General features: G+C 37.4%; 1 protein-coding gene across 1 annotated transcript in view; it reads left to right on the top strand.

The window, feature by feature from the left end:
* LOC124556067 (serine-rich adhesin for platelets-like) overlaps window positions 1-13,746 on the top strand; it is a 209,365-nt gene that overhangs the window by 110,325 nt on the left and 85,294 nt on the right. The window contains exon 2 of the mRNA XM_047130096.1: window positions 12,564-12,706. Within this exon, the coding sequence (XP_046986052.1) occupies window positions 12,564-12,706 (143 nt within the window). The remainder of the gene's footprint in view (window positions 1-12,563; window positions 12,707-13,746) is intronic.

Genomic DNA, 13,746 nt, shown 5'->3' with positions numbered 1-13,746 from the left:
ATCCAATAAATGACCTATTCTCCCTGGTGTAACTGAAATGAATGTTACGATAATGAGTGTAGTGGCATTTAGCTCCTTATAGACACAGTGGGATTCTTCTGTTTGTGTACTCTTTACCACCTCGCCATAAAAGACTCTCCACAGGATTCCCTACAGACAATGAGATTTTTCCTGGTACAACAGGATGTAACTGCTGCCATGCAGCTCACAGGGGTTTGCAGGGTATAAATGTAGATGTAGATTTAGATAGAGCTGATTGCATTTCACAGCTTGGACAATCCGCAACTTGATTACTATGCTTGCAACAAATGACAAGCAATTATTTTCAAGAATTACCTCATTAGTGCAGACATTATTGCGATCTCCCATGAAGGGAAAGCCAGGCATGCCGCTTCTTTGCAGCCAGTTGCATCTGTACCATCACAGACTGTCTTCTCCATCATTACTATGAAAACACTTTTTGTCTTTACATGGCATGTCTTAGTTTATTGGCTAACCATCTGAAACTCTTAAGTTCAATTTCTCAGCACCGACACATTTACTCTTTCTACCATTGGACCACTCTTCTTTATGTGCTTCTGTTTGAGACATGCTTCACTCATTCCATACAAACTAAGTTAATTTAGACCAGATTTGACTTACATTGAAAGAAATCCCCTGAATAGCACTGGAATTTAATGTGAGATGCTTTTAATAGTATCCACAACAAAACTCTGTCTCGAAATCAGGCAGAAAATCCAGAGAGATTCTGGTTTCATGTAAATTATACCAATGCCAAGACACAGTTGACACTTTCATTGTGCAAAAGCAATCCTTGTGTTACCAATGATAGTGCTACTAAAGTAGAGTTATAAACATGGTTTTCTGAAGTTCCTTTGTCAAGAAAGCTGCTGCAAATTTTCCAGAATTAGAATGACTGAACGTCGCCCACTTTGTTCCCCGTCTTGCAAATTCATACAACCATCTTTAAAAGCATTGCCCATTCCTAGGTCCTCCACATGAAAAAAAAGTTAAATTTTGGTTACATGTTAAAACTTAAAAATTTAAAAAGTGCTGTTTCAACAAAATACCTAGGAATTTGTTAAGGGAAATTAGTACTCGTGTGGAAAGATTTAGGTGTTCGTTTTTCCCTGTGTGCTGTTTGAGAGTGGAACAGTTGAGGATTAGTCTGAAAGGGGATCCATCAAACCTCTACCAAGCACTTAAATATAATATAGCACAATGTGAATTGTAGAGTGTCATTTAGATATATTTAATTTCTTGTACTTGTCACAGTGTGGACTTTAAAGCCGTGATGGCAGGATAAATCCAACTCGTTTCTCAGTGTTTATTTATTAGTACCTGTAATGGATATTGTAATGTGTACTTCTGTGTGACTCAAAGTAATTCTGTTGTTGTTAAAGAACATCATAGTCATGTAGAACCTCCTTTAAAGGACATATTCGCCTTTGAATGGAGAAATGTTTGTTAGCGTACTTCCTTCCTAAGATCAGGAAGAGATTTGCAACACATGGTGTTTATACAGTTAGTGAACAGTCTCCCATGAAGACAGCCACAGGTTTTTACTGCCATATCCCAATACTGATTGTCACTTTCTTCCCATTGCCACACAAGCTCATCATTTATGAGCAACAACAATTCTGATTTAACTATATTCCGAGTCAAATCGTGAAACTTTTAAGTGAGGGTATGTGTAAATATCTACATTTCTGTATATAAATGAGTAGGTAATACATTTCATATTATGTTGAGTGGTTCTCTTTTTCTGACACATCTCATCTAACATGGTTTTGAACACACAGTGTAATCAAACTGTTTATTTATGGATATACGGGTCATTTGTATTAGCTTGGGGTATGATTATGTGTTACACAACATTATTACTAACAGAAGAGTAAAATTTTTGCGGAAATTAATACTGCAAATTATTAGAAATATAGTAATGAATGAATGTATTCTATCTTTTTGGTGTTGGGACACAAAAGAGGGGCGCACACACACATGCATGGCAAAAATGTTGCTTTGATGTAAAGTTTTTGTGTTCTTTTACTGAATTCAAACAGTAATTATGTAAATATTTACAGTTGTGCCCAATTGCTGAGATACCTTTTATTGCCATTAAGCTTTTGTGTAGTCAGTATTGTTGAATTTAGTAAAAATTGTAGGTGAGTTTTTCTGTATATCTACTGATATGTGTTTTTGTGGTCATTAGTTTAGAATAGTAGGAGAGACTTTACCCAGTACAGGTTAAAATTTGCAGTTGCATGCCATTATTGACCCTTATAAATGGTGCTCTTTTTTGTGATATTTATTAATGAAATTTGTTTCTATACTGTCAGAAGTGTGATTTTCTTATTCGTGTGGTAAGGAATTGATTTCCTCCACCTCCCCCTCCTCCATTGCTAAGTTTGTAGTAGATGTAACTCAGAATAATATCACAAATTAACACTTTGTAGACCACACCCAGGTATAGGTCAGGCCACAATTTTCTCAACGCGCAAGCCCTCTATCGCTTGAAAATGGACTCATTGCATATTAGAAGAATGTAGCAGTGTCTCAGTACCTGTCCCATGTATGGTGCTGCCTTCTGTTTTCGCTTTCTAGAATTGTTTCGAAAGAAACATTAGTAAATCTAACACCTGCTGTTCCAGTCAGCTGAGCCAAAATGATCACATTGATATAATTTCTTGCATGTACTTGTTAGGTTTCACAGTTTATTTTAATTCTGCCACATGCACCACAAGTTTTTTGAGTGAGCAAGAAATTTTGAAAGCTCAAGAGGAAGAAACTGCTCACTAATTCATCTTGCATTTTTTTCCAGTAACATAAGTGCCAGTAATGCTTTAAATAAGAGCATAAATGGACAGTTTCCTATGCCCAATATTCTTCTGAGTAACCAGTCTACAAAGTGATAACAAAAAGCGACAGTGTACTATGGTCTTTACTTTCATAGCAGCTGAGAGACAAAAGTCAAAGCATTAAATACCCACTGAGTGAGGTGGCGTGGTGGTTAGCACTCTGGAATCGCATTCAGGGGTTCCAACCCGCATCTAGCAGTCCTGATTCAGGTTTTCCGTGATTTCCCTAAATTGTTTCAAGCAAATGCTGGGATGGTTCCTTTGAAAGGGCACAGCCAACTTCCTTCCCCATCCTTCCCTAACCCATTGGGACCAATGACCTCGCAGGTTGGTCCCCTCCCCCAAATCAACCAATTAAATACCCTGACGTTTAGTACTGGCATACCCCAGTTACTGAATTTGGTTAAGTTATGATTCTACATTAGGGGACATTACCATAATTTAAAGTTTTGTTGAGCATACCTTTTGGAAACACTGTTGGATTGTTACTGTATTATCCATCACACACATAAATTACGTAACAAATTGTAGTATCTCGGAGCACAAATAACAGTATCGTTCATAGTGTTATCAGTTAAAAAGTGGCTGTGAAATTCAGAAAGAGCCTTTCATGCAATAATTGCCAGCTCTCTTAATATCAACTTATGAATCCTAATGTTCTTAATTAAGTGCCATAATCCAATATCATTAGAATGTAGATGTGGTGATAAAACTGCTAGATGACGTCGCAAGAGTCAGGTATTTTGACAGAGCAAAAAAAAAGTGATATGAGGTGGCACAAATGTTTCAGACTGGTAGTGGTAAAATTTAACATCAGAGATTCATTTACTAGAGAAGAACTCGTACAGATTTAAAGCCAACTCAGATTTAGGTATTGTTCATTTCTACGTTGTATAGACCAAATAAAATGTACTGTGTGTGTGTGTGTGTGTGTGTGTGTGTGTGTGTGTGTGTGTGTGTGTGTGTGTCAGTCACTAAACATTACACTGCGTTACACATATACTCACTCCAAAAGTCACCATGTGGTGCATGGTGAGCGGTACTTCTTACCATTGCTAGTCATTCCCTTTCCTGTTCCACCTTTAAAGGGAGCGAGGTAAAAACAACTGTCTTATCAGACTGTTCCAATGCTGTTGCATAGGTACAGACAGGAAAATATTGTTAAATTTTATGATCAATTTCAATGTTATTTTTTGCCAATTTTGATGTTGTTTTCTGCCAGTTTTGGTATTAGGAGGGTTGAATGAAAATTAATGCCTCTACCTTTGTTAATTGGGTTTGGATAGGAATATTTTAATAAATCAAATGCAAAAATAATCCTTAGAATGTGATCGTTAATTACCAATATTCACTTTTCCACATAATCACAAGCCAAGTGGATACATTTCTGCCAATAATGAAAAAGTTTTCTGAAGCTGTCACGGGAGAAGTTGACACTCTTGTTTCTGCAACCACAGTGTCTCAGTTCTCTCAACGTCTTCATCAGAAGCATAATGATGTCCCTGCAGATCATCTTTTATTATCGGGAACAGCTGGAAGTCAGACGGTGTTAAATCTGGACTGTATGGAGGATGCCGTACAGTGGTGAGATTCAGTATCTGAAGTTCTGCTGTGCTAGCATGTGAAGTGCGTGATTTGTTAGCTGTCATTTTCAGAGTTCGCAGCATTGTAATCTAACACTCTGAATTTTTTGTTGTTCCACGGTCAAGGAAATCAACATGGATAACACCATCTGCGTCCCAGAACACTGTGTCCATGATTTTTCCAGCTGAGAGCTGTGTCTTGAATTTCTTTTTCTGGGGCGAGTCCTTGGGTCAATATTCCATAGACTGACATTTCATCTCCGGGTCATAGTGGTGTCACCTTCATTCTCGTAACACGAAAGGAGTTCCTGGCAAATTTAAAGTCAATGCGCTTTCATTTCAGGAGTCAGCATCCGGGGTACCCTATATCTCTAACATCGATCAGTTGTAGAATTTTGGAACACGTATTATGTTCGAGTATAATGACTTTTCTGGAGACTAAAAATCTACTCTGTAGGACACAGCATGGGTTTCGAAAAAGATGGTCGTGTGAAACCCAGCTCGCGCTATTTGTCCACGAGACTCAGAGGGCCGTAGACACGGGTTCACAGGTAGATGCCGTGCTTCTTGACTTCCGCAAGGCGTTCGATACAGTTCCCCACAGTCGTTTAATGAACAAAGTAAGAGCATATGGACTATCAGACCAATTGTGTGATTGGATTGAAGAGTTCCTAGATAACAGAAAGCAGCATGTCATTGTCAATGGAGAGAAGTCTTCCGAAGTAAGAGTGATTTCCGGTGTGCCGCAGGGGAGTGTCATAGGACCGTTGCTATTCACAATATACATAAATGACCTTGTGGATGACATCGGAAGTCCACTGAGGCTTTTTGCGGATGATGCTGTGGTATATCGAGAGGTTGTAACAATGGAAAATTGTACTGAAATGCAGGAGGATCTGCAGCGAATTGACGCATGGTGCAGGGAATGGCAATTGAATCTCAATGTAGACAAGTGTAATGTTCTGCGAATACATAGAAAGATAGGTCCCTTATCATTTAGCTACAAAGTAGCAGGTCAGCAACTGGAAGCAGTTAACTCCATAAATTATCTGGGAGTACACATTAGGAGTGATTTAAAATAGAATGATCATATAAAGTTGATCGTAGGTAAAGCAGATGCCAGACTGAGATTCATTGGAAGAATCCTAAGGAAATGCAATCCGAAAACAAAGGAAGTAGGTTACAGTACGCTTGTTCGCCCACTGCTTGAATACTGCTCAGCAGTGTGGGATCCGTACCAGATAGGGTTGATAGAAGAGATAGAGAAGATCCAACGGAGAGCAGTGCGCTTCATTACAGGATCATTTAGTAATCGTGAAAGCATTACGGAGATGATAGATAAACTCCAGTGGAAGACTCTGCAAGAGAGACGCTCAGTAGCTCGGTACAGGCTTTTGTTGAAGTTTCGAGAACATACCTTCACCAAAGAGTCAAGCAGTATACTGCTCCCTCCTACGTATGTCTCGTGAAGAGACCATGAGGATAAAATCAGAGAGATTAGAGCCCACACAGAAGCATACCGACAATCCTTCTTTCCACGAACAATACGAGACTGGAATGGAAGGGAGAACCGATAGAGGTATTCAAGGTACCCTCCGCCACACACCGTCAGGTGGCTTGCGGAGTATGGATGTGGATGTAGATGTAGATGCACAGATCTTCAGATAGCCAAGCAAAGCAATAATGTGACCCACACGTTCTTGTGAAATGCCAATTGTGCTTGCAGTTTCTCTTTGAGTGATATGACGATTGTCCTGAATCGATCTGTCAACATTTTTCTTGTGAAACTTGGTGGTTGCTGTCACAGAACATCCAACTCTTTGTTTATCATGCAGGTCAGATGTTCCCGCCTCAACATTTTTAAATTTACTCACATCAACACAATCACCATAAGCTGCTTTCGTTCTCTGACGTATCTCCTTTGGGGTGACACCTTCTGCTGTGAAGAATTCAATGACTGCACGTTGCTTAAATCACACTGACTGACCGTTTGTGCAGGGTTCCATACTTTACTCTGCAACAATACAACCATTCAATGCTAAGGCTTCCCACCAACTGGAGCTGTTCAGAAGAGGCTACAGAACGAGCGAGTACCTGCCGCTTACTGATGCTGCCAACTGTTGAAGAGTTACGAAGGTGGAGGCATTACTTTTCAGTCAACCTTCATAGTTCCTGAAAACTTATTTTTGAAGTACCATATGTTCCTTGTGTTTTTCTTAGTTCATTGTTTTTCAGTCTTTTGTTCAGATGAAGATACACCCATCAACTACATTATACTTATTGACATCAAAGATCACATTTTCTACAGTATTAAAAAGAAGAAATAATGAATATTAAACCCATTAAATGCAGTCAGTTACAGGAAATTATTACTTTGCAACCATGCAGTGCCAAAAATTTTTTGAAAGCAAGCATTGTCATAATTTCAAAGTCTACTGCTGAGATGTTATGCCATTCATCTGTCAACACTTAACAATAGTGTGAAACCAGCCACTAAGGGTCTCAAATTGAACACGGAAGACATACTGCCTTCAGCACAACACCAGACATTTGATAATGTTAACATATTGTACTGGTATGGAAACTTACTTTTCCACCAAATTATGGGAGGTTTAACAGTAAGGGAAAGGCAGTCACATACCTGTAGCAGAATCCATTCATGGAGCACAGAAATACATATCAGATAACAGCATTCACCCTAGCTCTTTTTATAGCAAAACTATAAACTTTAATGCACACAACCACACACTCCCGTGGCCTCTCAAGATATTATCTTTGTGTCTCATAACGTTCACCCTGCAGGACAACATAGTGGATTCTGTTACTGAAAACGTCTTCAAACCACTCACATATCTGAGATCCTATTCTGTATGCTCAGACATTTGTTAAAAGTCTGCAGTGGGGTACTGTGTCAAACACTTTCCGGAAGTCTAGGAATGTGGAATCTGCCTGTTCATCATCAGTGGTTCCCAAGATATGTGAGAAAAGGTCAAACTGAGTTTCACACAAGTGATGCTTTCTAAATCTGTGTCGATTTGTGCATAGAAACTTGTCCCTCTTGAGCAAATTGTATTATATTCGAACTTGGAATATGCTTAAGAACTCTGCAGCAAATAGACATGTGAGGATATTACTCAGTAATTTTGAGAGTCCATTCTTTTACCCTTTATAGAGATGTCCTCACCAAATAGATGCTAAGTTAGATACACATTGAAGGGGTGTGCAAGAGGAAGGTACAGTGGAGCCGAAGGTGAGTATTCCTGGAAGGCCAAGTGAGAGGGAAAGGATTGCTGTTAGAGGGAGATTGGAAACCCTCGCTTCAGGCGTGAAGGAAGTTACACTTTGCAAAGTTTAATCCAACAGAACATGTGATTCCTTTGTACCAGTGAGATCGAACTACTAATGTGTTGAACACTAATAAATGCTAACGTTTAAGTATTTGAAATGTTAAATTTTTTTACCAAACAAATTTTGGTCATTGGTATTTTCAAGTTAGGGAAACAAAACTGAAGTAATTGATTAAATTCACACATTTTTATACTCTTTTTCTACCAAAAAAGAAACTATCTTTCACATACTCTGATACTAATTATTCACAATTATTCTTACATAGAAGATGGAGTCATTCCCGTATCTTCATCACTCCCACCCTCCATCATTTCTCCTTCAGGAAACTGCAGTTGTGTGGCTACAAACTGGCCCTGCTGCTCTTAAATCTGATTTTGTAAGTGGCCCAGCTTCATATTGGATCACTCAAAGAAACTCCTCAACAAACCCACACCTTCTATTGCCTTACACTGGAGAATTTTTCCCTACAGTTTGAGAATTAAATAATGTCCCATTTTTGTGTATGTTTGTCGTTGCATGAACATTAGTACAGATTGAACTCTTGTCATCTTGTGATTGTCATTTATATGATATAAGTGATCATTTTATTGAGAATGTGCAATTCTTGTTTATCCTTTCTTCCTGAAGGTTTTGAAAGTTAGGGTGAAAGAAAAGATAGTAGAAAATTAAGGTTGATTCTGTTTGTATGAATCTAAAATAGTATCATAGATAGTGTATGCTGAGTATATCAGGGTATGCTGTAATGTAAGAATTACGTACAATACATATAATTACATTAAATTGTATGTACTATTGATACACACACAAAAATATCAAAAACTATAATAACTTTCAGAACTTTTGATCCTATCATCTGTGATCTAATCTCTGGTGTCTCCTATTTCATATTTTCCTCCCTTTGTTCTCACAAGTAGATCTCTCTCATCCTTGCATATGACTGACCCACTCCTCCTCTCTAACTTTCGTCAAACAGATTCGTCTTCCTCCCCTGAAGAAAGAACTACTAGCTCTGAAAAATGTTTTTCTTCTTTTTTTCACTAGTGTATGCCTATTAATAGTGCTTAGGGCTGGTATTTGCCTTAGTGAGACAAAATTGTCTCGTTCTAATTTTATTAGCTTTCTCATGCAAATGTGTTTTGATACAATTAACGATGAAAAATTCTCCTTCTGTGCACAGGAATGGAACTAGGGTAAAGACTCACATCCCGAGGAAACTTTGGAGTAGGACGTAGAATGCAATAACATTATGTTCTAAGTTTTTGCAGCTCAAATTGCATTCCAGTTTTAAGTACATAGAATCAGTGGAGAATATTTCCCAGTTAGTAATTTGGAAGTACCCACGAGACAAAGAAGATATTTCAAGGGTGAAGGAAAACAGAGAAAATAAAGTGAGAGGGAAATATAGTGGCATATATTATGAGGTATAGTAGAGGCTGGGTGTGTGTAATTCCAGGTTTCTCGTCCTTCCTGTAAGAGCCTGGTAAACTATTGCAAATTATCTAACTTTGTGTGTCACAGGCCTTCCTGCACTCTCACATATTTGTGGATGTTGTATTTATCCAGGCATTGTCCCTGATGAGAGTTATTGAGAATTTATCTCTTTTCTTAGGCTTAAAAGCTTACATGCTCTTATCTAAATGTTCTTCATGTTAAACTGCAGGGTGTCACAATGCATTGAAACATGAGGTGATGTGATACGGTAATGAATACCTCCAAGAGGATTTTGACTGAATTCATTGCTTAGGTCAGCCAGCCTGGTTTCAATTTTTTTTTTTCTAATTTCCTGAGATTAGACAAGAAAATAGTTGATGATCCTCCTTGCGAAAGACTGTGACCAGTTTCCTCCTTGTCCTTTGTTTTGAGGAAACATATTACTTCATATGGCAAGTATTAGTCATAAACAAAAGTAAAGTTGCATGTTTCGAGTTCTCTCAACATATACTATCTGCCAGACAAAGTAAGCAGCGCTCTTTAGTACTGACTACAATAAAGTACCACTACTGGACACCATTGAGGATATCCAGAATGTCTTGGACAAAATTTTCACTTGGTATAATGGGTGACAGTTCAAATCAGATGTGTCCAATTTATATGTATGATGCACATAAACAACGTAAAAGCAGTCTTCAATATTCTCTTGCAAGATTTGAGTGACTCCTTGATATATTTTCCACATCTAGTGATAACTTTGTAAAATAATGTGTAATAGAAGCAGCAAATAAAATCATTTGTAAGTCAAGTAAAATCAAAATAAAAATTTATCCACGAAATTCTCAAAGGAAAAAGTAATGCATCTCCGAAAAGAGAGCTTATAATTAAGTTTTCTAATCAAGTCTGGGGTTTTTAGGAACCTGATGTAAGAGTTTGAAGAAATTTGGTAGTGTTAGTTTCATTATCTGCCTGTTTATTCATACTAAAGGGTAGCAAATATTGGACAGTTATACTGCAATCATTGAAAAGGAAGCGACTTTCTCATGAATTACGTATAAATTAGGGGAATTAGCATTTCAGGCATACTGAAAAACAGTATTGTTGTCTTCCATTTTATACTTTCCGTAAGTACCATAAGGATAAGAGAAGAAGACATACTATCTGTCACTCCACTTTTATATCATACATTTTAGATCAGGAAAGCAAATAACTAATAATATTACAAAGTTCTTGTTGCCATGGTCTGTACTGCAGCTTGGATATTAATACACAGAATTTAATGTAACTGGATCTAAGAAATCACACAACCAACAGAAGTACTTTAGTGAGATCCTGAGACCTTCAGAGAATGCGTAATCTTTGTTTATGGTCCTTCTTCCACAGTAAGGAAAAGAAATAAAAAGGTTATACAAAGAAATAGTTCCTCAAAATCCATACACTTACTCCCATATCACCGAGCGAGGTGGCGCAGTGGTTAGACACTGGACTCGCATTCGGAAGGACGACGGTTCAATCCCGCGTCCGGCCATCCTGATTTAGGTTTTCCGTGATTTCCCTAAATCACTCCAGGCAAATGCCGGGATGGTTCCTCTGAAAGGGCACGGCCGACTTCCCTCCCCATCCTTCCCTAATCCGATGAGACCGATGACCACGCTGTCTGGTCTCCTTCCCCAAAACAACCAACCAACTCCCATATCGCTGCAATGTTTTCACTATTCATTAACTATAAAAAAAGGATGTACTGTCATCCTGGCCTTTTGAAGACTTCTTCCTTCCCAGATGTTCTGAACATTAATTTAAATGTCCGAAATCAAGTTGACCTTCCATCAGAATCACATTATGACCATTTGTTACGTGCAACATTCACAGATGTGCTTACAGTGCATACTACTTTGTCCTTTTGGCTTTTTTCCCTTGCCGCCTAACAAATTTTCTCTCTTGCAATTGACTGTTTCGTTAATTGCATTTAAGTTAGCCATGTATATGAAAATAGTTATATTATCAGAATCTGTACACCATCCAGCAGTTTCTGTTCATAAACATGGTTGCTTCTCTGCGTCAGACCTTCTCGTATCTCTTCTAGTGGAGCTCTCTCTCTCTCTCTCTCCTGATGAAAACTACATGCATACCTACTTTTTCATCATGAACATACTTTAAAAATCCTTATTTGGTTTTGTATTCCAGTAGTCCTTTTGCCTTCCCCATTAGATCACACATCTGCTGATACATGTCTGTGGTATAAGGGCATGCTGGAAAGTAATACCTCCGAATTTTTTATGTGGAAACTTTTAAAACATTTTAAATAAAACAAAGGCTAGTAATATTCTGCATCTGAATTCTTCATGTCTACATATTTATTTCTTGACATAGTCACCCTGGCAACGAACACATTAGTCCCAACGTTAGACTAATTTGTTGATACCATCAATCTAGAATGTTTGACTTTGTTGAAAGAGCAACCACCTCATCTCTGCTTGTACCACTTAATCACCATCCAAGTGAAGTCCTCAAAAGTGTTCTTTAAGTTTTGGAAACAAATGACAATTAAATGGGGCCAAGTTGGTACTAAATGGAGGATGACTGATGACTCGGTCCAAATTGTTGGATTGTTGCAGAAGTCACAGTGCTTGTGTGTGGTTTGGCGCTGTCATGTTGAAGGAGAGGATGTTCCATGTGTGGATGAACTCTGTGAATTTTAATCTGGATTACAGCACACTGTTTCTCACACACTGACATAGTTACGTTACACACCACCATGTTACATGCTACAGTTCAGAGGCATGTACCAGCAGAGGGCTGCAAATGTGTAGACACTAAAAATAAAGACGTAGAAAGTTAGTAATATTCGTTTAATTTAAAAAGCTTTACGAGTTTTTACACAAAAAACTTTTGAGGCATTGCTTTTCGCACACCCTCGTACATCACCATTATCGGCCACAGAGAATTAATTATTAAATATAAAGCTTGTCATTTGTTTTGTAATGTAAAATACATTACTCACTGTTTTCTTTCTTTGTTTTAAAATTCGTTTGGCCTCATGGTAACAAATTATAAATGGACTCAATGTAATGTGAATCTGTTTATAAAAAGTGTTTGTGTTATTCTTTTATATTCTTGTGTGTACATGAAGATGAAAGAAAAATTTGGATTTCGAAGGTCTTCATATTAAAATCTTTTGCTCTTTGCTACCACTTAATTGCGTGTAGGTATTCGTTAGTCAGCTTGGAATAGTCAAAATTTTTTTCATTAAGTAAATATTGTACAAAGGAGATTGTTATGTTTCAAGCAAACCAGATGTGCAGAGAGAAAAATGAAACTGAATAAATCCTCTTTTGTTTTCCAGGGCCTTGAACACGCATTAACTGATCCAAACAAGCAATATCGTGACAAAGTAAATGCCCTGTTATCAGCCTGGGAACATGTCTGTGCACTGCTACAAAATTCCACTGCAGAAGTCAAAAATAGTATGATCCAATGGATAGTCAGGTCTGTTTCCAACATATTCATTGAGGCGTAGCAGATTGTATTGTTAACTGCACTATTTTACGGCATTATGTTATTTGTGTACTATGTTGCTGGTGGAAGATAATCTTTTCAGGTAATTTTTGACAACTGCCTTGCAGTGTGCGATAAATAAGCATCCTTAAAAATGTAGGGGCAGAGATGAAGAGTCAGATCCCAGACAAAAGTGTGTGTTGTGAAAAGGCAGGCTAGTTATGAGATGATATACCAACCATCAGTGTTATATTCATACCTTCTCTTTCGTTAATGCCATTATTTCAATCTTTTATATTTGATTTTTACTTTCTATGTGTTTAATATTTGAATTTTGTTAATATTTTTCACTTATTTGTTGCCCTTTATCATGCACTTCCCTGTGTCTCATGAAATTGCATTGTATGTAAGAGCTAAATGTACGATTCGTTTAATTATCTCATTAATTTGGGCAATTTGCACTTTATTCCAGTTAGAAAAAGTAGATATATCCTGTCCAAGATTGATGAATATGAATAAAGCATATTCAATCTCATTTAATTGCGTGGCATTTATGTTGAATTATCTTTATGCTGATTAAGTAACTCCTTCCTACCATCTTTAATAGATTTAATTTTTCTAATAACAGTAAGTTTTATAATTTATTTTTTGAATAATTGGTTGTATTCATGCGCAGTAATCATTCATTAGTCATAAAAATAGGTAGTGCACATTTCGTGGTGCCATTTTGTACAGGTTTGCAAACACTTTCTTTAGTTTACTAAACTTTAGGTGTGGGTGCAGTTTATTTTGTGATATTGATTCCAGAGGTCTGAAAGTGTTTTTCTCCATCCAGCAGTTATTAAACATATGTCATTTATTTTGGTGGACAATAGAATTCTTTATATTTTTATGTAAATTTAATTCTTTCATTGTTCTGTGGTATTTACAGAATGCCAATTCCACTGGCAAGAGTTGTTTACAGAACAATTGTCATACTTAGATTAAGCATTTTTCACAGGAGTGAAACTCCCATTTATGTCAGTCAGTAG

The sequence above is a fragment of the Schistocerca americana genome, chromosome X, assembly GCF_021461395.2.
Source record: "Schistocerca americana isolate TAMUIC-IGC-003095 chromosome X, iqSchAmer2.1, whole genome shotgun sequence".
Taxonomy (NCBI): Eukaryota; Metazoa; Arthropoda; class Insecta; order Orthoptera; family Acrididae; genus Schistocerca; species Schistocerca americana.
The sequence above is the reverse complement of the archived record's forward strand: the minus strand, read 5'-3'. Positions and strand labels throughout refer to the sequence as shown.